Source organism: Leuciscus leuciscus, assembly GCF_965113295.1.
Source record: "Leuciscus leuciscus genome assembly, chromosome: 16".
NCBI lineage: Eukaryota > Metazoa > Chordata > Actinopteri > Cypriniformes > Leuciscidae > Leuciscus > Leuciscus leuciscus.
The window spans coordinates 14,994,299-15,022,245 of record NC_138740.1 but is presented as its reverse complement, the minus strand read 5'-3'; the positions used below and the strand labels follow the sequence as shown (position 1 = coordinate 15,022,245).

The 27,947-nt window shown below is 36.2% G+C and overlaps 1 protein-coding gene across 1 annotated transcript; it reads left to right on the top strand.

Annotated features, from left to right (window-relative positions):
* Nucleotides 1-27,897, top strand: map4k6 (mitogen-activated protein kinase kinase kinase kinase 6). Its single transcript, XM_082141845.1, has 32 exons — nucleotides 1-238; nucleotides 3,104-3,161; nucleotides 4,996-5,086; nucleotides 5,159-5,223; nucleotides 5,547-5,602; nucleotides 7,531-7,578; nucleotides 7,772-7,814; nucleotides 7,922-7,994; nucleotides 9,467-9,598; nucleotides 10,864-10,926; nucleotides 11,010-11,091; nucleotides 11,193-11,303; nucleotides 14,197-14,272; nucleotides 17,413-17,471; nucleotides 17,855-17,901; nucleotides 18,044-18,082; nucleotides 18,890-18,923; nucleotides 19,006-19,306; nucleotides 21,405-21,523; nucleotides 21,663-21,704; nucleotides 21,795-21,879; nucleotides 23,333-23,412; nucleotides 23,659-23,719; nucleotides 23,820-23,943; nucleotides 25,002-25,060; nucleotides 25,147-25,250; nucleotides 25,333-25,507; nucleotides 25,669-25,737; nucleotides 26,546-26,632; nucleotides 26,709-26,779; nucleotides 26,871-26,926; nucleotides 27,289-27,897. Exons 1-32 carry the CDS (start codon nucleotides 146-148, stop codon nucleotides 27,374-27,376), a joined length of 2,691 nt encoding a protein of 896 aa, XP_081997971.1. The 5' UTR covers nucleotides 1-145; the 3' UTR covers nucleotides 27,377-27,897.
* The last annotated feature ends 50 nt before the right edge of the window (nucleotides 27,898-27,947 follow it).

Here is a 27,947-nt window from a genome sequence, read left to right as displayed (position 1 = left end):
ACAGAGAGATGCGTTTGTCATCGCTGCCATGATCACTCTAGTGCACTTGTTACGCGGATGTTGAGGAAGTGGTGGTTGTGGCATTTGGATGAGTATCATCCGCTGATTCAGTACCGTGAGAAAACGACTCCAATGCCGCGCTGCTATGGACGCGATCGGCGTATCGCACACGGATCCGCTCGATGACTATGAGCTGATACACCGCATAGGCAGCGGGACATATGGAGATGTGTTCAAGGTAGGACAAAAATGTTGTAGAAAAACGATTTCCGTAAACATTTCGTGCAAATAAGGCTTGTGTTTGTGCCTAGCCTATATGATGCAAAAATACAACAACCAACATTTTACAACCAGATTTTTCTTTCTTTCTTTCTTTCTTTCTTTCTTTCTTTCTTTCTTTCTTTCTTTCTTTCTTTCTTTCTTTCTTTCTTTCTTTCTTTCTTTCTTTCTCACTCCTTACAACAATGGCTAATGTGTCAAGTTACCACAGATTTCCCAGCTTACAAAAATATGTTCTAAGAACGTTTTGCTAACGTTCCCATTGAGTTATGAAAACATTATGGGATGTTCTTTGAACATTTCATATAGTAACATTTAAAAAAATAAAAATAAGACAAACGTCCAACTAATCTCTTCCGAAAAAAACGTACCATGAGCAATACATAAAGCATGTTTTTGTGCTAAAGATTTAAGAACTAATTATTAAGACCAGATAACTTTGAACGAACATTCTCGTTACTGGAAGAACGTTTGCTCATAACTTTGAGAGAACCTTGCAAAGTTCTGAGAACGTGCTGGGTTAGTTGTAGCTAGCATGGCATTTTGGCTAAACTATGTTAACCATGGTAAAAGGGATGAGTTTTTCAATCATGTCTTGCTGCAAAATCTCAATTTTGCATTTAAAAGACGTCTAATAGCCGTCCAAACATAACCCTGGCCTGACGTCTAGGCTAAAACAAGGCAAATTTGTGCTGTCAGTGAAAGTCTGATTTAATAGACGTCTAACCATTGCGCAAGAATAGACTAGTCATCAATTAGATAATGTGTCAATGAAATTAAACCAAACACCTTGTAATCACTGTTGACTTTGCTTACATGATGAAATATCACACATTTTGCAAGTTATTTTGGCGAAAAACGACATGCTACCAAATTCAAGGTTATTTTGGCTAGAAGTGGGTTACTCATAGCCGGACAATATCGGGTCTACAGTTAACCTAAACGGTGAAATGAAAGCTATGCTTGCTGGTCTGTGTTTTGGAACATGGTTACTTATTTGTTGCTGGTCCAAGTTGGTCTATCAGCAAATTTACTCTTATGTGCCAAAACACTTTCTAGCTGGACAATCTGCTGTTAGTCTCATGAGACAGATACCACATATGTTGATTGTGCTTTCGAACTGGAAAATGATAACCATAATATATTATGCATGTGCATTAAAGGGATAGGGCCTAGTTCATCCAAAAATGAAAAATTTGTCATCATTTACTCACCCTCAAGTTGTTCATCAATGAGTTTCTTTCTTCTGCTGAACACAAAAGAAGATATTTTGAAGAATGTCGCTAACCAAACAGTTTTTGGACCCCATTGACTTCCATAGTGACTTCCATTTTTCATACTATGGAGGTCAATGGGGTCCAAAAACTGTTTGATTAGGGTTAGACATAGACATTCTTCAAAATATCTTCTTTTGTGTTCAACAGAAGAAAGAAATTCAGCTTTGGAACAGCTGGAAGATGAGTAGCCTAAATTATGACATCATTTTCATTTCTGGGTGAACTTAATGTTAATGTGTTGAAGGAACTACCAATTTCACAGTATGAGTGATGTGTGTACTAAGTGTCTGACCATGTTACACACTTTCACACTCCATTGACTTTGATGTTCAGCAACGCCCATGTGGCTCTGGCATGTTTAAACACCATAAAAAAACATGCGATTCTGCATGCACTGTGGATCGCTTACTCTTGTGAGAGTACACCATACTGAACTTGAATTTTCCCTGAAAATGAAATGTTTTCCGTTCTATGCATTGAACTGGTTATGGTGGCATAGCGTGCAACAGAAATAACAGGCAGTGAAAAACATTTTCTTTTTGCATATGAGGAAGCAAATAGTAAAAAAATGTGCAAACTCTTTATGCACATTTTGCCATGCTAAATTGTCCAGTGACCTTGTGCCCCGTTTGGGTGGAATTGAGTGTCCATTTATATGCCTGAACAAACATGAATCATGGCCTTGATAACGGAGAAAGTCACATTACAGGATGTGATCGAGTTCAGCAGGAAAGAAAACAGGAAATGAGCGCTGCTACTTTTTTTCATCTCTACTTCACCTTTCCAGTGTCTGCTGATCCACTATTGGCTGCTGGTTACCATGGTTACAGGCAGGCAGCTTCATTTTTCTGTCTTGCGTAGACCACACCGGCACATTATGTTCCTTACAAAAAGTATGAGGGTTTTCAGTGGTGGCAGATGTTTTGACTTGCTGTTGTCGCATTTTTTAAAGGGATAGTTCACTCAAAAATGTAAAATTCTGCCATCATATACTCACCCTCATGTTGTTCCCAACCTGTATGAGTTTCTTTATTCTGCTGAACACAAAAGAAGATATTTTGAAGAATGTTGGTAACCAAACAGTTTTTGGACCCCATTTACTTTAATAGTATATATTTTTTTTTTTCTATGGAAGTCAATGGTGTCCATCAACTGTCTGTTTCTTGTGATGTAGTGAATTAGACTATCACATTTATTTCATGTTAAAATATTAAAAGGCCTTTAAAAGCTGGAACTGATACTCGGTCAAATGAGGTAGTGTGTATTTGCGAATGTATTAAAATACCTGCGGTACTTTGTGTACTGGCTTTTTATGATCCACTGCAACCACAAAAAAATTACGTGGAGCTTGAAAGTGACATGACACAAGAGTTGTTGTGGTGGCTTGACACAAGCGACCTTACAAAAAAAAAAACAGGAGGAAATTTCTCTTAAACTGACTGATGCAAAGGTTTGATGTCAACATACATGCATTGCTTATGTGTAGAAGCACAATGACATTAAGCTCATCTGCATAAAGCACCAACTTTGTTTCTTTGTCCTTATAGGCCCGTAGCATTAAGACTTCAATCATCGCAGCTATTAAAGTGGTCAAACTGGACCCTGGTAGGTCATAAACTTTATTTTTCAATTGTTTCAATTTGCATTGTATTGATATAGTGATGTTTACTATTGTTTGGCCTTTTCAGTAGATGTGGATGATATTTGAGTGGTCAATCTAATGTAAATAAATGTAACAAAAGTCTAGGCAACAAAATTCTAGGCAATTATTTAGTCAAAATTTGTTCGAATATATTTTAAAATGGGAAAATTTCCTTTCTCTAAACTTCTTTAAACTCATTACTTCTTTAGCAAATGTTGACATTTGCATGTTTTCCTAATGTAAGTCTATGGAATTTCTGTATGTTTAAATAGTTTTAAACTATCCACTATTTATTTCATGTACCCCTTGACAATTTAAAGGGATAGTTCACCCAAAAATACATATTGTAAGTAATCTACGGAGCCCCTAAGGGGACATGGTGGTGAAAAATAATGAGTCAATGCTTTTGCGTTCCGTAATATAACACAAAACATTTCCGAGAGAACGCAAAATCATTGCCAAATCATTTTTCCTCCCATCTCATATTTCTTTCTTCACCATTTCCCTTTAGTGGCTCCGTACCAATCCATATCCATTACAAAGTTCTTATGAACTTTTCAAAGCAGGAAACATTTTAATGACTATTAGCTCTTCATCAACCCCAGTTTGGGAAACCCTGCACTACATAAATATCTCAAAAATACAGTAAAACATTGTTGCCAGTTCCCTTATCATAGTTACACATTGATTCAGGTCTTTGTGGTGTCACTAATACCATTGTGAAAGCATTGTAGAAATGTTAGAAACAGTTTAAACAGTTGACTGTTAAAATAATTTGGTAGATAAAGGTTCTTTGCAATGTCGCACTTAATTGTAAAACACATATTGAACATTTTCGTTCTATTTTTATCCCTTTATGGGCAAGTTTCACCAAAATTCATGTATCATGGAAATTCTGTTCTGTGTGACCTAAAGTTAGGAAAGGGGCGGGGCTTAACAAAGGGTCAATTAAAGGGATAGTTCACCCCCAAAAATGTATTCTGTCATTGATTACTCACCCTATGTCGTTCCAAACTCGTACGATTTTCATTCATCTTCAGAACACAAGTGAAGATATTTTTGATGAAATCTGAAAGCTTTCTGTCCCTCCATTGACAGCTACGCGACTACTACTTTCAAGTCCCTGAAAGGTAGTAAAGAAGACATCATTAAAGTAATCCATGTGACACCAGTGGTTTAACCAGTTACCTACGTTTTTTTACCTTTCTGGGGCTTGAAAGTGGTAGTTGCGTAGCTGTCAATGGAGGGACAGAAAGCTCTTAAGATTTCATCAAAAATATCTTCATTTGCTTTCCGAAGATGAACGAAAGTCTTGCGGGTTTGGAACGACAAGAGGGTGAGTAATTAAAGACAGAATTTACATTTTTGGGTGGACTGACCCTTTAAGTCAAGTAAACATCTCAGATATCTGTTAATCGCCACCTACAGTTATTGTCCAACACTTATTATCTTAACATTATATATTACATTGATTATCTGTTGTTTTTTTGTTTTGAGCTTCCGAACTGAAGATATCCGTATCAACACATTAACACATATTCAGATTTCAAAACTGATCAGGATTAGAAAGGCCAGAAGCTGCAACTTTTACTATTTGAATATATCTTTAAAGATACATGTATAATGGTTGTAAATTCAATTTGAACTGAATTACTCACTGCAGCATCTGAATTTCAGATCAATCTTTTAATCCCGGTAAATCCCCCCTTTTTTTTGGGAGGCAGAATGTTGAAAACATGATAGCAAAGCAGAATCATACCAGATTACAGACAAGTCCTCTTTTTCTTTTTCTGTCAGGTGATGATATTTCAAGCATTCAACATGAGATAACCATGATGAAGGATTGCACTCACAAAAACATTGTCGCCTATTTCGGCAGCTACCTCAGGTTAGTCCCGCGGGAAACTAATAAATAGGAAACTGAACTAAATCTAACAATGAACTTCTTCATATTCCACAGAAATAACAAGTTATGGATCTGCATGGAATTCTGTGGAGGAGGATCATTGCAGGACATTTACCACGGTACAGTTCAAAGATGGACATCTATCTAATGTGATTCATGAATGCATATATTTCCAATTACCGTACATAGATGTTCTAGGACATTATTAGCACTGCAAATAGTTTGATGATCGATTAATCTATCAATGATTTTTTTATTTTAAATGATTGGATACAAAAAGCTGAAGTGGTTATGTTAAATGGTTTCAAAACCAAGCTTTGCTATATGTTGTTTCCGTATTTGTATGAAGGCTCATTCCGTTTGCAGTGGTTTCTGTTGTTATTTATATTGCCCGAAAGAGGATTAATTTATCAGTCTGAATAAGGCCATTGTGTTTCTGCAGTCACTGGTCCTCTGAAAGAGAGACAGATAGCTTATGTGAGCAGAGAGACACTTCAGGTGAGTACACTTTCAAGTTTTTCATCACTTTAGGTTCATGGTGCAATAGGAAGGGATTTTAAACTTATATACAGTATATGTTTTTAGTGATCTGTCTTGGCATTAGGTTGTTTGTGGTTGTCTTTTCGCACACTCTATTGCATTTCACACTTTTCTTAACTCTTTTAATCCACTTTTAACCCTGCATCAAGCAATGTTTCAAACTTTTAACACTGCAGCCATTTTGAAAGCAACGCAAAACTTAAATAGCAGCGACAAAAAGTTTAAACACATTTCTAAACCAGTTGCATGCCTATTGAATGCTATACTTGCCCAACCATTGTTATTAACTTATTATTAAATATGTATGGATATACATTTACTTAAACTTTAATAGCAATATAATATAAAATATTATCTAATTATAATAATAATATTTTTATACTGTACATTAGAATGTTATGATGTCTAAATTGAGCTTTTTACGATTTTGAACTTTTACTGTTTTATTTTATTTCAACAAAAGAATAGAATAGAATTTTTATATCAGCCATTTATTGGTTATTGGTCTATTTAGGGATGTACCGATATGAACATTTTGGCCGATACCGATAACCGGAAATCCTTTTTTTATTCGTTTTTTTTATTTATTTTTTGAGAGCCTAATTACAAACAAAAGTCTCACTATAAAATCCATGTCCCAAGCACACAATTATAATAATGTTCTCATTATGATTTTAATGTAGCCTATATGACAGACTTAAGCTGCACATGTTGCACTTAACTGTATTTTCCTTTTTTGAAGTGATTCCAAACATATTTCAAGCAATTCAAAACCATAATGGTGTACAGTGCACATCTGAAGTGTCTCAGCTGAAGGAAATAATCCATTATTTATCGGCTTTAAAGTCCAACTGAAATCAAAATTGACCCTATTTACTTTGTTAGCGCATATTACTAGTCTTGTGGTGAACAATTAATCCGTGCAAGTTAAAACACAGAAAAAAATTGTTTGCCGTCGTAATCTTTAATCAAAGTCTGAAAAGTTACTTCCGGTCTGGAATGGCGTCCCTTCTCTGATGACGTAGGTTTGAGGACTTGGGTTGGGAAACGCTTAACCACTCCCTTCAAATCGTTAGTCTGTAATGAGCGAGAGATGGAGAGGAGGAGCGCTAGAGTAAAACCCTGCCCTCTGTTGAGTATTCCGTTTTACTGGGAAATACGTCGCAGCACTGAAGAAAAGTCGTTTGCAACTTCCGGTTCACGCGGACTTTAATATATCGGCCAATTTTTATTGGGCCGATAACGTTAACATTAAAAATTAACATATATCGGCCGACACCAATATGGTGGCCGATGTATCGTGCATCCCTAGTCTTATTTGTGTCGGACCTAATATTAAAGTTGCAATGTAACTGAAGTAGGGACAGATCTTTCCTTCGAAATGTGACGTAAAGCCACGTAAATCTGATTATCGGAAAAAAATTTGGGAGGGGATGAGGTTCTATCCATCGGTTGTTGTTTGGACAGAGGCAGATCTTATTGCGAGCCTATTTGTTGCATGGACCTTTTTATTAACAAGAGATATGAAAGTCATAACCATATTAAGGGTTATAACTTATAAGTACATTGTAATTGTATGATGTACTCTGTTTATTTGGAGAAAATCTAAATAAAGTATCTGATTGCGAGCCTGAGGTCATTAGTAAGAAAGGGGCGGGGTTTCAGCAGATTAAATGATTGGAGAAATCTGTCGTTTCACCGAGAGATACATTTTGATTTTCAAAATGTTTCAATTTCAAAACATTCCTCTAAATATGCAAATAAAAGTGAAATTTCAACACCTTTCTACCCAGGATTAATTACTAATCAGGGTTAAAGGGTAGTAAAAATCAAACTAAAGCTCATTTATGCCGTATTTTTCACAATTGTTTTCTATTTGTTTACAGGGACTACATCATCTCCATCATGCGGGAAAAATGCATAGAGACATAAAAGTAATTTTACAAATCAATAAGCCATTATTGCCTATAACCATGTTGCCATGCAGTGTGTTTGATAAACTTTAGTAGAGTTCATTATCTGTATATGAGTCTGTATATCTCTCTATAGCACAATGATGCATGTGAGATGATAGCTTGGGTCTGATAGCGTGGATGTGCTCATTGTGTCATTCTTGGTTGCCCACAGGGTGCCAACATTCTTTTGACAGAGCGAGGAGATGTCAAACTAGGTCAGTCAGGGCTTACCCCTGTCTCAGACACACACATGCATATATTAACTAATACTCCATAAATCTCTTAAATATGGCCTTTTGTCTCCCCTCTGTCTGTCTATCAGCGGATTTTGGAGTGGCAGCGGAGATCAACGCATCTGTTGCTAAGAGAAAGTCCTTCATCGGGACGCCGTACTGGTGAGTCACCAAGATATGCTACTTTTGTAAGCAGTTCTTTTGTTTAGCGTTCAAAAGATTGCCGTTGGTAAGACTGCATTTATTTGAGTAAAAAGTACAGAAAAAACAGTAATAGTGTGAATTTTTACTGTTTCTACTTTAAAGGGTCAGTAAGCGATTTGTGAGAATCATTGTTGAACGCTGTTGATATTTGAAAACAACCCAAACAAACACACCCCTCCCTTCATTGCTCCGCCCACAAAATCACACGCAATGCGAGTGAAAAAAAGATCTTTATCATAACAGAAGCAAAGCAAAAAAAAAAGCTTCGCTAAAAATATGATGAAAAGTTAACATACAATACACAAGTATATACCAGGAAGAGTTTGTTGTTAGTCACAAGCAGCACACACTCAAAAGCAATGTTACCCGTGCTTGGAGAAGAAACAACGCAACCTTGGTGTCCATTTTCACAACCCTTCTTTGTCCAGTGATATTCCTCTGTCCTTTTCTCCATTGTAATGTCTCTCAGCCATCTCTCTTTCTACAGTCTCTCTTTAAATCTCCCTCTCTCTCCTCCCCCTTCATGATTGGACACGCCCCCTACTGCTGATTGGCTACAAGTTTGTTGTGCTGCTCGGTCTGATTGACTTTCAACAGCCTTTTTCAATAACTTACTGCACCTTAAAATGTCATTTATGTCTGCAATGGCAAAGCTGAATTTTCAGCATCATTACTCCAGTCTTCAGTCACATGATCCTTCAGAAATCATTCTAATATGTTGATTTGCTGCTCAAGAAACATTGTATACATTTTAATTTACAGTATGTTCACTTACATGTAATAGATAACTACATGGGTTAAGGTTAGGTTTAGGGTTAATACCTAGTATTACACAGTTATTATCATTTCTATAAGTTCATAGTATGAACAGGACTGTAAAATAAAATGCTACCAAAACATTTCTTATTACTATCACAGCTGAAAACAGTCTTGCTGCTTAATATTTTTGTGTAAACTGTGATACTTTATTTCAGCATTCTTTTTTCTTTTCAACATTATAAAAGTCTTTATTGTCACTTCTGATCAATTTAATGCATCCTCGCTGAATAAAAGTATTAATTTCTTTAAAAAAACTAAAACTTATTGTCCCCAAACTTTGGAACAGTAGTGATTATAAAACAAATGATCGGTATATAGAATATAAAATGCATATTGATGTTTGTTTAGTGGTATTATTCTATTATTTATAATAAAATAGTTTGTGAAACAGTATGCTGTATGCATTGGTGTCAAATTAAACTTAATTCAAGGAGTGGATTCTAGTTTTCAACTCAGATTTATTTATGTTCTGTATATTTAATTCCCCTTATGGGTCGAATTTAAAGCAGTTTGATCACATAATGAGTCATGTTAAAAATCCCATGTCCGATTGCTTCTGGCTCATTTGTTATTTGCTTCTTTCATATATTACTTTAATGTCTTTCTCTCAGGATGGCCCCAGAGGTTGCGGCAGTGGAAAGGAAAGGGGGTTATAACCAGCTGTGTGATATCTGGGCGGTGGGCATCACAGCTATTGAACTAGCAGAGCTGCAACCGCCTATGTTTGACCTACACCCTATGAGGTTTGAACACACACACACACACACACACACACACACACACACACACACACACACACACACACACACACACACACACACACACACAGACACACACACACACACACACACACACACACACACACACACACACACACACACACACACACACACACACACACACACACACACACACACACACACACACACACACACACTTGTAGACCCTTCAAATCTTTTAACATCCTGTGATAATTACACAGTTCCCCAATGTTAAAGGTGCGATTCCATCTGTTTTGCTAACTTCAAATCGGTTTACACAGTTTGAGCCAGGCAAACTTTGACCCCTTTGGCAAACTTGAAACTTGCTATTGCAAAAACCAACAACAAAAACAGCAATGATTAATAATGTTTTCACCTGATGCTGCAAAGAGTGATGTTAAATTGTCTAGCAGACAACTCGAAACAAAAAAAGATGTAGCTTTTCCAACCCAATGAGGTGATGATGTCACGTGAATTCGTATGATGCGAATTGTATGAAAATGTAAGATTTTTAGTAAAAAGTAATCATGAAGGTCCTTCTGAGGTTTAAGCAGATCGTACAAAAACATACAAATAAACAGTGTTGGGGTTACATGTAACAACTACTCTGTTGCATGGAACTAGTTACATGTAATGGCGTTACGTAATTAAATTACAAAATAAATGTAACTAATCAGTTACAGTTACTGAGAAAAATTGTGTAATTAAATTACAGTTACTTATGAAAATGTTAACGATTACAAAGGGGGCTACATCTGAATATTTTCTGTAATGGATTCAGTCTAGGATATGTTGAATAATATTAATTTGTTTGTTTTTGATGTGCACGATGCCTCCTGCCATTTAAAGCCCGTATTAAAGCGATGCTATTCTGATGCTTTTGATTGGATCTCTTGTTTGAAATCGCAGCGCTATTTTTGGAATTTGCATAAATGCTTGAATTTGCGGGTTAACTCTGCCTGGTTTACATTTTTGAAAAAGATTTAACAGTTGAAAACATTCGTTACAAATTTTTAAAAGTAATCTAAAAGTAATCAAATGTAATCAGTTACATTACTTTAATAAAGTAATTGAAATAGTAACACTACTGATTACATTTTTAATTGGGTAACAATCTGTAATTGTACGAATTCACACGAATTTGCCACCAATTCACCAAAATGTAAAATACTTATGAATTGCTATGAGATTGTGTCGAACTTTTCACAGACTTTGACCGTAAGGTTATTTTGTTATTATGCCCTCAGAGCTCTGATGCTGATGTCCAAGAGCAGTTTTCAGCCTCCCAAACTGAAGGACAAGAACAAATGGTATTTAATAAAAAGTATAATTTCATCTTTGCATTTTATTCAGCTTGCGAAATCAGTGAAAGCAAGTTTATTTGCATAATTAGGTCCACGGAATTTCACAATTTCATCAAAATGGCACTCACGAAGAACCCTCGGAAAAGGCCGACAGCAGAAAAACTCCTACAGGTACTTGTTAACCACAACTATGTTAAAAAATCATCTTTATTTTAGGGCCTCCTGATACTGGCTTTATTAGTTAGAATGACCTTTTTGTTTTGTTTTTTCAGCATGCTTTTGTCACGCAGCTCCTCACACGTAACCTGGTTATAGAGCTGCTAGACACAGTCAATAACCCTGATCTTCAACAGACACACACTATGGATGAGAGCGACCTCGAGGTGAATGGAGGGCAATACATTTTTTTTTTCTTACTTTTAAAATGGGGACATTTTTCTACATTTTTTAGATTAAAGCTAAAGTGTGCAGTGTTTTCTCCAATCTATGGAAGCTTGTTTCGCCACAGAATAAAAAATAAAAAAGGTAATTGCGACTTTATATCTCGCAATTCTGACTTTATAACACGCAATTGGGAGATATAAAGTCAGAATTTACATGATATAAAATCACAATTGCCTGTTATAAAGTCAGAATTGTGAGTCAGTCTTTTTTTTCCTTAGAATTGGACTTTATAACTCGCAATTGCAAGTTTATATCTCACAATTCTGAGAAAAGATGTCAGAACTGCGAGATATAAACTGGCAATTGCGTGTTATAAAGTCAGAATTGCGAGATGTGAATTTATATACTCTTTGCGAAGAGTTTATTTCTCGCAATTGTGTTTATATCTCACAATTGCAAGTTTGTATCTCGCAACTCTGACTTTATAACACGCAATTACGACTTTATATCTCGCAATTACGACTTTAAAGGGATACTCCACTTTTTTTGGAAATAGGCTCATTTTACAACTCCCCCAGAGTTAAACAGTTGAGTTTTACCATTTTCGAATCCATTCAGCCGATCTCCGGGTCTGGGGGTCCCACTTTTAGCATAGCTTAGCATAATGAATTGAACCGGACAAGACCGTTAGCATCTCTCAAAAAAATGAACATATCATATCATTACACCTGCTGCACTCATGGTACGGCAGCAAAGTTTCTTGATTATTACGCAGGAATGAGAGTATAGTTCCTAGCCATATCAGCCTAGAAAATCGCAACTTTACATTTTCCGTCGGTCTTAGTACACGATGTAACTACAGAAGAGTCAAGTTTTAAATAGGAAAAATATCGAAACTCTTTGTTCATTTTTTTGAGAGAGATGCTAATGGTCCTGTCCGATTCAATGATCTATGCTAAGCTATGCTAAAAGTGGGACCCCCAGACCCGGAGATCGGCTGAATGGATTCGAAAACGGTAAAACTCAACTGTTTAACTCTGGGGGAGTTGTAAAATGAGCCTATTTCCAAAAAAAGTGGAGTATCCCTTTAAATCTCGCAATTTTGAGATATAAAGTCAGAATTGCGAGATGTAAACTCGCAATTGAGAGATAAAAAGTTGCAATTATCTTTTAAAATGTCTTATTCTGTGGTGGAAACAAGCTTCCATACCAATCCTAGTTCAGTGTGAGAGAAATATAAGTGATCCATTAGTAGACTGACTTTTTGAAATGTGTAAACACTGTTACTGTCGTGCTTATCATGCTGTGTTTGCTTGAACAGTCCAACATCATATTTGAGAAACATGTTGGAAACAGGGTCAATGACATAATGCTCAGTTGTTTGTCTCAGATCTATTAGTTAATTAATTAATTCAAAAATACATACTAAAGTAATTCATACAGAAATGACTTGAAAGTGCTTTTTATTTTATTTTTATTTTTGGAATTACTTTTGAGGGGCATCAAGTTAGAAATGTCAGGGTGATACTAGATCACATAAAAATAAAGAATGGACATCATTTCCTGTACCTTAAACAGTAGAGCGCTGGCGCTTGCAACGACAAGGTCATGGGTTCGATTCCCAGGGAAAGCAAGAACTGATAACAATGTAAATGTGTACCTTAATGCAATGTAAGTCGCTTTGGATAAAGGTGTCTTATAAATGTACACTAGGGTTATTATTGTAAACTAAAACTAAAAACATTTTCATTACTTGAAATAAAATAAACATTGACTTCAAAATGTTTAAAATATAAACCTAAACTTGTTTTATTACAACTAGTTAAGCATCATTTCTCATTTTCATTTAGTTTAAATTGAAATACTAAAATAAATAACCCCTAACTATGGAAGCTTGTTTCCACCATGGGGGAAATTTTTTTTAAAGATAATTGTGACTTTAATTTCACAATTCTGACTTTTGTTCTTGTAATTGCAAGTAAAATGTCACAATTCTGACTTCTTTTCTCAGACATGTGAGATTTAAACACGCAATTGAGAGTTATAAAGTCCAGTTCTGAAAAAAAAAAAATCGTAGAATTGCGCTGAATAAAAAAAATAAAAAAGGTAATTGTAACTTTTTATCTCACAATTCTGACTTTATAACTCGCAATTGCGTGATATTTTATAACTCAGAATTGTGAGATATAAACTCGCAATTGTGAGAAAAAAAAGTCAGAATTGTGAGATAAAAAGTTACAATTACCTTTTTTAATTTTTTTATTCAGCGGCTGAAACAAGCTTCCGTACAAAACACATTAAACTAAAACTAAAAACTAATTCTTAATAAAAACAATATATATATATATTTTTTTTTAAGTAATAAAAATGACAAAAACTTAACAAAATGACAACTTGAATTAAAATGAAAACAAAATATAAAAAACCTAATTTAAAATATTATCTAAACTATAATAGTATATCAATGATACTAAAATAACATACACGTGTTCAAGACTATTGTTCAAGAATATTATGTTATTATTTTTTACTTGATAGTTACAAGTAATTTCGAGTCATTAAATTAAAACTGAAAATGTTATTAAGGTTTTTCAAAAACAAATGAAACCAATATGAACACAAACAGTAGATTTCTGAGAATGTATTTGTCATTGACCCAGGAATAATTATTTTCGCAGTTCCACTTGGTGCCACAAATGGTACAAAAATGGCACGCTTCACCTTTAAAACTCAAACTGTACGTAGACAGTAACATGGCTTTAAACTGACATGTGACAAAAATGACTTTTAACATTACTTCTCTGTACAGTGCTTGTTTACTGTAAGGTAAAAGGTCTTGATGTGGTTATAGAGTGTGTGTTAGTGTTTGTATTTCTGTGTGTGTGTTTACAGACTTGCAGTGTCTTACCTGATAAGATTCATTCTCTAGCAAAATTTCCTGTTCAGAGAACTCTGTCTGAGGAGCAATGTGAGTCCTGTTCATACTTTAATACACAGTAAAACAACTAGTTTTACTAGTTAATGTTATTGCATCCGATGGCAGATAGATCATTTTTACATTGATTCAATAGTCGATTTTTGTTTTTGTTTCAGTTAATAATCAACCATTTTATAAACTAATGGGGTTATATCATTCACTTTTAAATAAATAATTTTATATTTGTACCTGAGGTCTACTTATAATATCACAGTTTATTGTACTAAAAATGTAATTAGAATTAAAGAATTAAGAATTAGAATTAAAGGGAAGTTCTCTCAATAATGAAAACTGAGTCATCATTTATTTACCCTCATGTCATTCCAAAACTGTATGACTTTCTGTCTTCTGTCAAACATAAAAGAAGATATTTTGAGAAATGTCTCTGTTATTTTGTCCCTACAATTGAAGTAAATGAGCTCCAATGTTGTTTGGTTCCCAACGTTTTTTTAAATATCTTCTTTTGTGTTCCACTGAAAGGTTTGGAATGACATGAGGTTAGAGAGTAAATGATGATAGAATTTTCATATTTGGGTAAACCATCCCTTTAAAGGGTTAGTTTACCCAAAAATGAAAAAATTGTCATCATGACAATCCAAACCTTTAAGACTTTCTTTAAACTTCGAAACATAAATGACGATCTTTTTAATGACATCCTGAGAGCTTTCTGTATTTCCATTGACAGCTACACAACTACACAACTACCACTTTGACGCTTCAAAAAGTTCATAAAGAGATCGTAAAACTAATACAAATGAATTGAGCAGTTTAGTCCAAGTTTTCTGAAGAGCCACGACTGCATAATATGATGAACAGATTGAATTTAGGCTTTTAATCAATTTATAAACATTGATCAGCGAACATAAACAGAAGCTCAACCGAACCTGCTTGACGCACAAGACAAACCACATTGGTTCCTGCGGAAGCTCAAACGGACTGTTTACACGAGAATGAACCTCATTGGTTCCTGTGGAAGCTCAGATATGCTGCGTAACACGAGAATGAACCTCATTGCTTGATCTTCCGTTTATCACAACTGATGTGTGAGTTGATGAATGTTTATGTGAGTAAAAGCTATATAAAGCGATCGTGTTTCTTCAGAAAATTTGGACTCATTTACATTTACATTTACATTTAGTCATTTAGCAGACGCTTTTATCCAAAGCGACTTACAAATTAGGACTAAATTAAGCGAGTCATCATAAAGAGGCAAAAAACAACAACAACGCAAGAAGTGCTCAAAATACGAAGTTCAGATATTATTCAGAGTAGCATAAGCCTGATAAGTGATGTTTCAAAGGGAAAAAACATCGTTTTTTTTTTATTATTTTTTTTTTATGAGGTTAAGTGCTCACGGAAGAGATGGGTTTTCAGCTGTCTTTTGACTGTTGTCAGGGATTCTGCATTCCGGATGAGGGTGGGGAGAGCGTTCCACCAGCATGGAACTGTGAATGAGAATGTTCTGGAAAGTGATTTTGTGGCTTTCTGTGATAGAACCACGAGACGTCGCTCGTTGACCGATCGTAGGTGTCTGGTAGGGATGTAGACTCGTAGGAGTGAGTGAAAGTAGGAGGGAGCTGAGCCTGTGATAGATCTGTAAGCAAGCGTCAATGCCTTGAACTTGATGCGAGCAGCGAGAGGTAGCCAGTGTAGAGAGATGAACAGAGGAGTGACGTGGGCCCTTTTGGGCTCGTTGAAGACAAGACTTGCTGCATGAACTCAATTCATATGGATTAATTTTACAATCTCTTTATGAAGCGACAAAATGGTAGTTGCATTGACTGTCAATGGAGGGACAGAAAGCTCTCAGATTTCATTAAAAATATCTTCATTTACGGGTTTGTAACGACATGAGGGTGAGTAAATGATGACAGAATTAAACATTTTGGGTGAACTATCCCTTTAAGTGGCCATTTTTGGAATTGTGTCTTTAAGAATCCCACCCACTTCACATGTGAAATGATTAAAGGGATACTTCACCGGTTAGCATTAAGCTTTGTATCAGTAGAAACCCGGTAGTATTTTCGAATGACCGTGCTTCCCTCCCTCATGTCCCCCTGAGACGAGAGATTTCTGTATTGTGTGTCTGGGAAAAAAAAACTCAGATTACGCAAAAATCTTCATTTTGCGTCATCTGAGGCTTTTTTGGCCAGAGGCGAGAGACTACAGCCAGTAGAATGAGCTAGTTCCCCATTGGGGGTGGGATCTCACGATAAAACGATGTCTTTTCAGTTTCGAGTCAACTAGTAGCCTAGTTGTATCATTTCATCCGATACTGCCCTCTGTAACCAGTAGGCGTGGCTTGGGAGTGGCCTCGTAGGGCAGCGAAGCAAGTGCATTCTGGGAGTTGTTGTCTTTCATCCACATGAGCCAAAAATACATTTTCTGGCTTTTCTCAGTCTAGAAGGCACCAACTTGTAAAATAATTCCACATTTCTACTACAAAAATGACCCAATTTAAATACACATTCATCTTTCCAGCGGTGAAATACCCCCAGCACTCACAAATACACAAAACCCTACCATGGCATGTTAACATAATCGATCATCAATGTATCCTTTTAATGTTACAAAAATGTGTCATTTTTGGAGCTCATTTTCAGTTGTTGGTCTTTTTTGGACCAAGGAATAAGGTCTCTTTTATTACAAAAGCTTTTTCTTTATATTACCCCTTTAACTTCAAGTTGCATATGCTTTCGAAACATGAAATTTCAACTGTAGAGTAATATGACCGTTATGACCTCACCTCACAAGTACTAACCGGCTAATCAGGAGTGAACAAGAATGTGACATTAGTCAGTGAGACTCATTGTTGTGGTTTGGTAGATTACAGCAAGCCACGGCCACAAGCCAAGGCTAACTGGACAACAGCAGCTATTGTAACGGAGAAGCCACTCTAAGAAAGGGCGTATTGTGTGCGCATGTGTGTTTCTGAGTGTCTTTAGGTTCATGTCTGTGTGCATAAATGGATGTGTGTGCATACAAATCTGCATGTTAGAAAGTCAAGCAGACAATACTATAGAAATTTTTACTCCTACCACACGGTTGTATGTGAAAGGCGAAGCATGATACAGTTGAATTCAGTGATTCCGTTTTGGCTCAAGACTGTCGCTTCTTTCTCTGTTTTCCAGTTGATCATGTGAAGTTTGGGCCACCAATGAGAAAGGAGACGGATCCCTGTCCTGATCTGGTGAGATTAAACAATTGAATGAAATTGGAATTCCTTTGTCCAAAGTATCCAAGTAATTTGAACTGTATTTTAAAGGGATAGTTCACCTAAAAATGAAAATTCAGTCATCATTGTATAGTTTCCCAACCTGTATAATGGGAACACAAAAGGAGAAGTTTAGAACAATGTCATCTGTCGCTCATTTCCATACAATAACAAAATGGACACAAAACACCAAACCTGAAAACATTTATGTTACATGGAAGAAAGAAATGACATGAGGGTGTGTGTAAATAATGACAAATTTTCATTTCCCTTTAAATAAGTCTTCAGTCATATGCAAAAGAGTACATGTTACTCTACACGCTTTTTGAATTACTGATTGCTTTCTTGTTCTTCATCAGGGGGCGTGTGATGACTGGAGCTCTATCAATGCGGACAAGGACTCACCGTGGGTTATATATATATATCTGTCAATCACACAAAAAAAAAGTCTAATGTGATGAATATATTGTAAAATTTAGCTAAGACTATCTTTCTCAGAAGCATGAGTTTTAAGAATTGCATTGTTTTTTAACTTTTTTATTTTGCAGGAGTTTGTTAGAATGTGTGGAAGAGGCCTTGATGGAAAGGTAAACTGACTTTTTATATCTTGACAGACAAAACCTATAACTATAGAAACTATAGAAAACTATGAATCATTATAAAGGTACACTGCAAAAAACATTCTTAATCAGATTTTTGTCTTGTTTCTCAAAAAATTGCAAAACATCCTTGTGATGTGGAAAAAATACAAAATACACATCTTCAAGATAATTTACTGTTCAATTTGTTACAAATAATGTTTTTATTGGATGAAAACAGAAAGCAGATACAATATTATCCAATAAACAATCTTTTTATAACAAAGAGAAAATAGAAATGTGTGTTTGTGGAGGTATATACGTATATATGCAGATAAATATGCATATACACATAGCAAATAATAATAGCAATGCTTATACAGCTGAGAATAAAACATTTTTTAAAGGGGGGTAAATTGAAGTAAGTTAAGAAACTTTCTTTCAAAACAAAGAATAGCCAGGTCTATAACCATAATACCCTCTAGTCTGAGAATTATAATTATTACATTTATTTCTGTTGGGAATATTTTGTCACCTCCTTGTTAATAACTTACAGTTTTGCTTATCAGAGAAATTTCCTTTGATGATGTTTTAAAAATCTGTTTATATTTTGTATTGGAGAAGAAGACAAAGATGCTAATTAGGTAATTTTTTTGTAGTGTAGAATTATTTTGTTAGCTTCAATTTTGGAACAAAATGTTAAAACTATAAAAAACAAATAGTACTGCAATCGGTTTTGTAAAGAAAATGTTTGTCCTTAAATATAACTTGCAATCAAAATTATGAAATATTTAATTTTTCCTTGCTCTTTTGCAGGAGTTTGACTATAAAGAGGGGCTCTTCAGCTGCGGTAGGGAACAAAGAAATAAAAGTAGTATGTAAAAGTCAAATATCTTGTAGAATAACATAACTCGTGTCTGTTTAATCCACAGCACTCACTGGATGAAGAGGATAAATATGGGACTGTGAAGAGAGTGGTCTCTTCTCCCCCACCTGTCAATCAAGAGAAATTATCTCCCGCTCTCTGTTCCCTCTCCTCGCCTCTCATTGGCTCCACCCCTCTGAAGAACCCCGCCCCTGACACTAACCCTGCCGTACTCAGCGAATCAGCTTTGCTGATTGGTTCAACGCTGTCTGACCTGTCACTCCTCACGAACTCCTCCCTCTTCACAGACTCCTCCTTCCTCAGTCATTCCACCAGTCTGGGTTCCCTCTGTTCAACACCAACTGAAAGTGAGTTAAGTCAATTTAAAGAGTATGTACATATGACCACACTTTGGGGCCGTTCACACAGAACACATTTTTCCATTCCACTGCCCTACTTTTCCATTATTTTTCTATGGAAACACGCGCTAGACGGACGTGTTTGACCGTTGCACTCGTGTCTTGCATCATTTGCAGCGTCTTAGCGCATGACACGCCGTTCTAAAAATGTCAGGTCAGAGGTCACTCTTCCGCCGGAAACTAGACTCGTGTACGATCATTACTGGAAGCCAGTGATTATAGTTTATAAATAGTATAAGTTATAGTTATAAATATGGATATTTTGGGATATCCATATTTATATAAATATGGATAAATATGGATATTTTTCAAACAAAGTTTAACCCCCTGGAGCCGTATGGATTTCTTTTATGATGGATAAATGTGCTTTTTTGGGCTTCAAAATCTCAGTTACCATTCACTTCCATTATAAAGCTTGGAAGAGCCAGTATATTTTAACTCCAGTTGTGTTTGGTTGAAAGAAGAAAGTCACATACACCTAGGATGGCTTGAGTGTGAGTAAATTATGGGATAATATTTGGGTGAACTAACCCTTTAAGGCCCCAATATACTAACGGCAAAGTCTTTTTCGTTCTTTTCTTAGGGCTTAAAGGGAATTCGAAATACGTGCGCAGCGATATACTGTTATTGAACATTTAGATAAATATGTAAATACCGAATGTGCTGCGCAATTTTCTTTCAATAACAAAATAAACACATCAAACATGACAGCGGTGAGAAAACAGTAGTTAAGTAAGCATCTGATCATAGAAATCTGGATGTGTTTGCACAAGCTCTGCAATTCGGCACTCTGGTCAAGTCACATCATTTATTTATATAGCACTTTATACAATAGATTGCTTTAAAGTAAGCAGCTTTACCGTATTAACATAAAAGGACAGTGTCAGTGTCTCTTTTGATTAGAATTACAACTTCAGTTTCTACTATAAAGTAGCTCTCCAATGTATTCACGTTTTTACTCGTCTGACCAGAAGATTGTACTGATCAGAAGATACAAACCGGAGAAGATTTCCACGTCAAAGAAGGCGGAGCCTCAGAACCACACCTACATATTAAGTAATCGCTACGGACCAATGGTAGTTCGTTCCTTTTCTGGAAAGTTTGCTTTGCCAAGCCAATTGATACTCCCAAAACAAACTCCGAATGAATGTTGTTTTGGCCTAATTTTGCTCGAAATGACGTCACAATTTCGTCTTCGATTTCGCTTGAAGTATATCAGGGTCTTTAAAGCCACTCACAACACCTATAGAAACACACTTGAAGGCCCACTGAAGTGCCTTGGAACGTTCCATGATGCGTTGACGTAATTTCCACTTAAACAGGAAGCTAAGGCGGGACATATTGAATGGCTTTCAATCCCTTTTAAAATAGCCAATAGTGTTTAGTTTACCTCACAGACTGCAATGCGTACTTGACAGCACCATGGAAGCGAATCCGAGCGCTGATGATACATTGGATTCAATAGAGGTGTGAATAAATTCTAGCCATTTCATTCTTAACCAATGTACAGTTGGAAAACGGAATAAAACTCGAGCGTTTGAGCAACCGAACACAAATCTCCAACCCCTTTTGCTCTGTGACATGTCAGCGGTCGCTTTGGTCAGGTGGTATTTATAGCATAGGGGGCGGGACGCTTTAGATTCTAGAGAGCATTTGATTGGACAGAAGTTGTGATGAGAAGCTGAAGTCTGCGGTGATGTCATAAAAATCCTGATCCATTTTAGGGGAAGTGAGAGACTGTAAGTTCAGACTGTATATCTCCTAAATGCAAATGTTGTCATTGTTTTGTAACACACCAGCTTATTCATAACCTTAAGGCTTACATATTCATACTAAAAGCTAATTGCTTGATTTCAGGGGGCCTTAAAAACCACTCACATTGGAAACTGCATAGCACTTACAGGGTTTGAACCTACAGCCTTTTTGGTTTTCATCCCAGATCTTGAAGCATCAGGCCACACCGCTCCAGTGAAAATAATATAGTTTATGGAACACAAATAATACCAGCCTAAAAGCCAAACACTGACGCAGCCACTGTGTTGAACAGGTTTGATAGCAGGGAGCTCTGTCGCTCCAGACCCAGGAGGACCCAGGAATAATTTCCCCCCATCTGACCCCCCTCTCTCCCCGGAATGGAGCACTCTCAGGAGGAAACCAGACGACGCAGTAAGTAGATCAAGAGGCTCATAACAAAACATTAAGAAAATATTACACAGGTCAACTTGATGAAAATCTGTGGAAATGTCTATACATTGCCAACATTTCATTGGTCTCTCACACTTTATTCTGTTTTCATTGATTCTAGGCAGCCGTTGTCCATGGACTGCCACCTACACCACAAGTACACGTAAGTACAGAGAATCATGTGCTTCTAATTCAATTGCACATTTTAAATTCATTCGTATTGCTCTGTAATGAATCATAAATTGTCTTCCAGATGGGGGCCTGCTTCTCCAAAGTATTCAACGGCTGTCCATTAAAGACTCACTGTGCTGTTACATGGGTTCTGCCAAAGACCAGAGGTAAGACCAGAGTTAGCAGTAATTATTTATACATCACAATCACAAGAAAAAAAAAATTGCAACTTCCGTTTCATGGTGACTTTAAATCATTTTTATTACAGTTTTAGTTTTAGTCATTTTACCTCTGGTTTCACAGACATAGCTTAGTTATAGGGATACAAGGGATAGTCCACCCAAAAATTGCCATCATTTACTCGCCCTCATGTTGTTTCAAACTTGTATGAGTTTCTTTCTTCTATTGAACTCAAAGGAAGATATTTTGAAGAATGTTGGTATCCAGACAGTTGATGGACCCCATTGACTTTCATAGTAGAAAAAAATTAAATACTGTGGAAGTCAATGGCTACTGTCAACTGTCTGGTTACCAACATTCTTCAAAATATCTTCTTTTGTGTTTAATAGAAGAAAGAAACTCATACAGGTTTGGAACAACTTGAGGGTGAGTAAATTAAGACAAAATGTTCATTTTGGTGTGAACTACCGCTTTAATCCAGACTAAAATGCATGTTTGAGCTGAAAGCAACTGATGTATCTTAAAATATGTAAGTGCCATTGTTTTGTCTCAAGATGCACACCAGTAATTTGTTTTTCTAAGGCACATTTATAAAAGCTACATAAATGTCCTTATTAAACTAAGGCCTAATCCTGGCTTAGTCTAAGCTCTGTCTGTGAAACCAAGTCTAAGTACTTAAACTTACATTTAGGTCCAATTGTGATCCAATCTTGATGTCCAATTCTGATTTGTTGACTATATTGGATTTTTTTGATGACTTTCTTTTAAACGTGACCCACATTCGATATCTGCATTTACTTGGCGAAACAACCCAAGGTAGAATTACTGACCTGGAAAAGCTTAGGCCAAAAAGGAAGTAAAATTGGTGCGATTTGCAATGGACACAGATGACAAGATACTACAAGCTTTTGCTTTCCACACCATCTTTAAAGGTCAGTAAAACTTTGGGTTGAGCCTTCGTCCTCCATTGCGCCATTGAAAAGAGTCATGTGATCGTGGTTGGTGGAGTCGACGTCATTCGCCACCATCGCTTTTTCAACAAACGACTCGCACTGACTGATTACGTGCCAGATGCAAATGCACGAATCTGATTCATAACAGATTTTTTTCCACATATGAATGAGGCCTGAAACCGATCTGAGAATATCAGAATCCATGTGTCATATCCGATCTGTGCCACACGGGAGGAAACAAATCGGAATTGGGTCACTTGAACCATGTAATGTAAATGCGGCCTTATTTATCGCAGTTACCTGAGAAGGCAACATTTCTCATTTTGAAATTTAATTTTACGTTTTTTGTCGAATACTTTTATTTGAGCTTCGTTTAAATGATCAAAAACATTTGTAATAGATTTAGCTAACGATAACAACACAGTTTCAGTCAAGACAGTGTAAAACATACCTGTGAAGGTTTTTGTCTCTTGATATTTACCCATAGATCAATACCTTATGCTGGGTGCTGAGGAGGGCATCTACACCCTCAACCTCAATGAGCTCCATGAGGACAGCATGGAGAAGGTAGATTATCTTCATTTACTCAGTTAACTTGAAGATGCTTAAATTGTTCCCAACTTAGAGTAAAAAATATTTAAGAAAGAAAAAGCTCAAAATAAGGCAGTCACACTGTGAGATATAAGTTGCATAATACTATAAAGTTACCGTTTTATTTAATTATTTTAATTCTGAGGTGGAAACAAGCTTCCATAATTTACTAGAGCAAAGATCCCATGGAAAAGTGTGTAATATATATCTTTTTTTTTCCAGTTGCTTCCTCAGAGGTGCAGTTGGTTGTACGTGATGAACAACGTTCTTATGTCCGTCTCAGGTATGTCCAGCGTTATTAATATGACATTATTCAATCTTCCATAAAGATCTGATGTCTTCATTAATTGTCTGTCTGGTTCCCTGCTCTCCTCTGTCCACAGGAAAGTCCTCACAGTTGACTTCTCATAGTCTGCCGGCACTTTTTGAGTACCGCAGAAATATGCAGCGTAGACAGGGACATCTGGCCATTAACGCACACCGCTTGAGCACAAAGATAATCGCAAGGTTTGTCACAGATCGGTCAGTCTATCCGTGAATGCTTAAGACCGTATGATGTTCGTTCATGAGGTTACATGAGTTATTATGATGCACAATTATTGGTCGATAGAGACACACTGGGTCAAAACTAAAAACCTAAAATGCTAATTTAACAGATGTAATATTTAAACTTCTTCCTTCAGTTGGTCTGGTCTTACAATAAGATTTAAATAATATAATAACTGTTTTTTATTTTTTTATATAATTATAAACAAAAAATGACATTTTTATATTTTAGTCAAAATGTATCTAAATATATATATATATATATATATATATATATATATGTGTGTATATATATATATATATATATATATATGTATATATATATATATATATTATACGTTTTAATTGTTTACTTAATAGGTTATAACCATTACACATCACCCCAAAAATGAAATTTTATATACCGTAGTGTGTGTGTGTGTGTGTGGTGTGTGTATATATATATATATATACTGCCGTTCACAAGTTTGAGGTTTAGGGGACAGTGAAATAAAACAAAATGTTTTTGAAAGACGTCTCTTCTGCTCACCCAGGCTGCATTTATTTGATCACAAATACAGTAAAACAGTAATATTGTGAAATATTATCAATCACATGATCCTTGAAATGTTTCTAATACGCTGATGTGGTGAAACTTTTCTTATTATTATCAATATTGTTTGCTTCGTTTTCAAGGTTCTTTGAGGAAATGAAAGTTCAAAAGAACAACATTTATTTGAAATACAAACATTTTGTAACATTATTAATGTCTTTACTGATCAATTTAATGCAGCTTTTTTGAATATTGACTTTTGAACGTGCATATAGTGTCATTTATAAAAAAAAAAAAAAAAAATTATACATTTAAGAAATAAGGAAATTAAAAAAAATTAACAAACATTTAAAGTTTGGAAAAGGAATTAAACTGCCCAAGGAACTCCTTACCCCTAACTATTGTCATTGTGCCATTGAGCGAGCCGTTCTCAGTTTTCTCAGACTTTATTCATTTAGGCAGTAATTCTCTTTTTTTTTCTCTCCAGGAAGTACGCCATGTCAGTAAAGATCCCAGACACCAAGGGCTGTAGAAGATGCAGCGTGGGTGAGGACCAGTGACCTCTGTAGGAGTGTGTGAATCATGCTCTGGGCATTTCATGCACATCTTAATGTTTATTTCTCCGCTTATAGTACGAAACCCCTACACTGACAGCGTCTTTCTGTGTGCCGCTGTGCCATCTGGTTTAATCCTTCTAATGTGGTATGAGCCTCTGCAGAAGTTCATGCAGCTCAAGGTGAGAAATGAGAGATAAGAGCGATGGTTGGTAAAAATATCTGCGCCGTTGCGTAACTTTCCTGTCTGACGCGTTCTCTCAGCACATTGCTCTCGGCCTGCCGGAGTCCCTGCCCATCTTTGAGCTGCTCGTACAGGAAACGGAAGAGCTGCCACAGGTCTGTGTGGGAGTGAGAAGCCGTCCCAGCCAAAGAGACACCACTGGACAGATGCATTTTGACATCATCCACCTGGATGACACTCCACAAAGTCTGCCAGGTGTGGATACATCAACTATCACAGGAAATACTGTGAAGTCAAAACTAAAACTATTTAAATAAAGAATCATTCCAATAAGCTACATGATTTGCATTGCCACAATGACATAGAGTGATTGGTAGTGTGTTTTTATGTTTGACTGGAGTTATGTGACTTCACAGATGGTGAGTCTCTGGAGGTCAAGCAAGTGATTCAACTCGACAGGGACACGGTTCTCATCGCACTGGAAAGTAATGGCCTCTAACAAATACTTTAATACCCCCCTCACACACACACACACACACACACAGACACACACACAAATATCTAAATTCATTTAAACTCAGAAATTCCTCATTTATTTCAGTGCAGTGTCTTGCCCCATAGACTTCCATTATAGGTGCATTACGTAGGTGTCAATACGATTGTTGTGCTTTTACAAACCAATAGGGGTGTAACGATACCCTCATGTCACGATTCGATACATATCACGATACTGAACTCACGGTACGATATTATTGCGATACTCCAAGACATATGGTAAAAGGTTAACAAAAAATTACTGTTGATTAAAATGCTAAATCTGATATTACATTGTGGGTGTAAATAATAGGCTTGGACTTAGTGCTGGTAACCCAATGTACAGGAAAATGGTGACATCAGAATAAAAATATTCATGATTCTGAAGCTGAAAATACAGAATTATTTTAGACGAATATGCTTGCACTTTGTCACTCACTAGATATATTTAAAATAATGTAGGCCACTTTTTACTGGTGACATAATTTGGCCTTATCAGGACCCACAAATATTCCCAGATTATATGCATTATTATATATTATTTTCAACATTATATATAGCAGTTTAATGTACTGTAGTACTGTAAGTAATAATAAAAGTAATTTTTATTTTGGGTAAACTATACACAATACATATTGTCACTATCCACGATACATATTGTTGCATTTTTGTATTGCGAGATATATATTGTGACAATATTTTTTGTTACACCCCTACAAACCAATGAACCAAATCCATTGACAGACCATTCTGTTTCAGACACAGTGAAGGTCGTGAATCTGCAGGCATGTCCGAGCCATCAGAAGACCTCTGAGCTCGCTTTTGAGTTTTCCATTCAGACGCTGGGTAAGTCCTGTCAGACTGTAGCCATCATGTTTACATCCTTCTGTTGCATCTGGTGGTAATGTGGCTGTCTTTGAAGTTTGCCTACAGGACAGTGTTCTTGCCTTCTGGAAACATGGTCTGAAAGGGAGGAGTTTACAAACTAATGAGGTAAACCTGACATCTATAACAATGATGGATTCACTGATGTATGAGAAAGGAAGAAAAAACATTTATGAAATATTATGCTTTTTTATCTCAGGTTACCCAGGAGATCACAGACAGAAGTCGAGTTTTTCAGGTTTTGGGAACAACTAGGTATGTTTTCACACTGTGGTTGAGCAACATGTTTGGTAATAGAAATCATTTTCTATTTTCATTTTCAATTTAAAGGGATACTCCACCGAAAAATGAAAATTCTGTCATCATATACTCACCCTCATGTTGTTTCAAACCTGTATGAATTTCTTTCTTTTGCTGAACAGAAAGGAAGATATTTAGAAGAATGTCAGTAACCAGACAGTTTTAGATACCATTGACTTCCATTGTATATTTTTTTCCTACTGTGGAAGTCAATGGTATCTAAAACTGTCTGGTTACTCACATTCATGATGACAGAATTTTCATTTTTCGGTGGAGTATGCCTTTAATCATTTACTAATAGTATAATGTTACCGCAGGGATATTATCTTGCAAAGTACTCCTACGGATGATCCGTCTGCCATGAGCAACCTGTACATACTCACGGGGCATGAAAGCACCTACTGATGGGACTGAGACACTGAGAACGTTCAGCAAAAGCTGGAAACACTACAAAGGTTGATAGTTCTCCACTAAAAGGGTCGTGTTATCAGGCCCGAAAAGCTCCAAGAACAGAGGAAGACATGATGGAGTGATGCACACACAGTTCTCCGGAGCCTTTGAGGACCAGACTCGGGAATTGGAGCTGATTTGGAGGCACGAGGTTCAACCATGGGAATGGTGACCTGTAGACCTACATTAGACCTACACTAGGTTTGAAATAACTTGTGGAGCAAGCTGTTATGGGTCACCGACTAAACGAATGAGATGTTCTGTTTAATGTTAGACAGTTTGGTGTATTCCTTGTTTTGGGAAAACTAAGTTATAATTTCGACATGTTTTGGTGTGGTTCAGAATCATCTTTCATTGGCCAGTTGTATTGATAGAATTTTGTAAAACTTGAAAGCCATGGAAAATCCACCAGAACCCCAAATTGTGAAATACATTAAATAAAAGTAACCAACAAGGATAAATTGATGAATACTTTATTTACTGTTGTTGTATTCTTGTGACTTGCACTGCACTATATATTTGTATT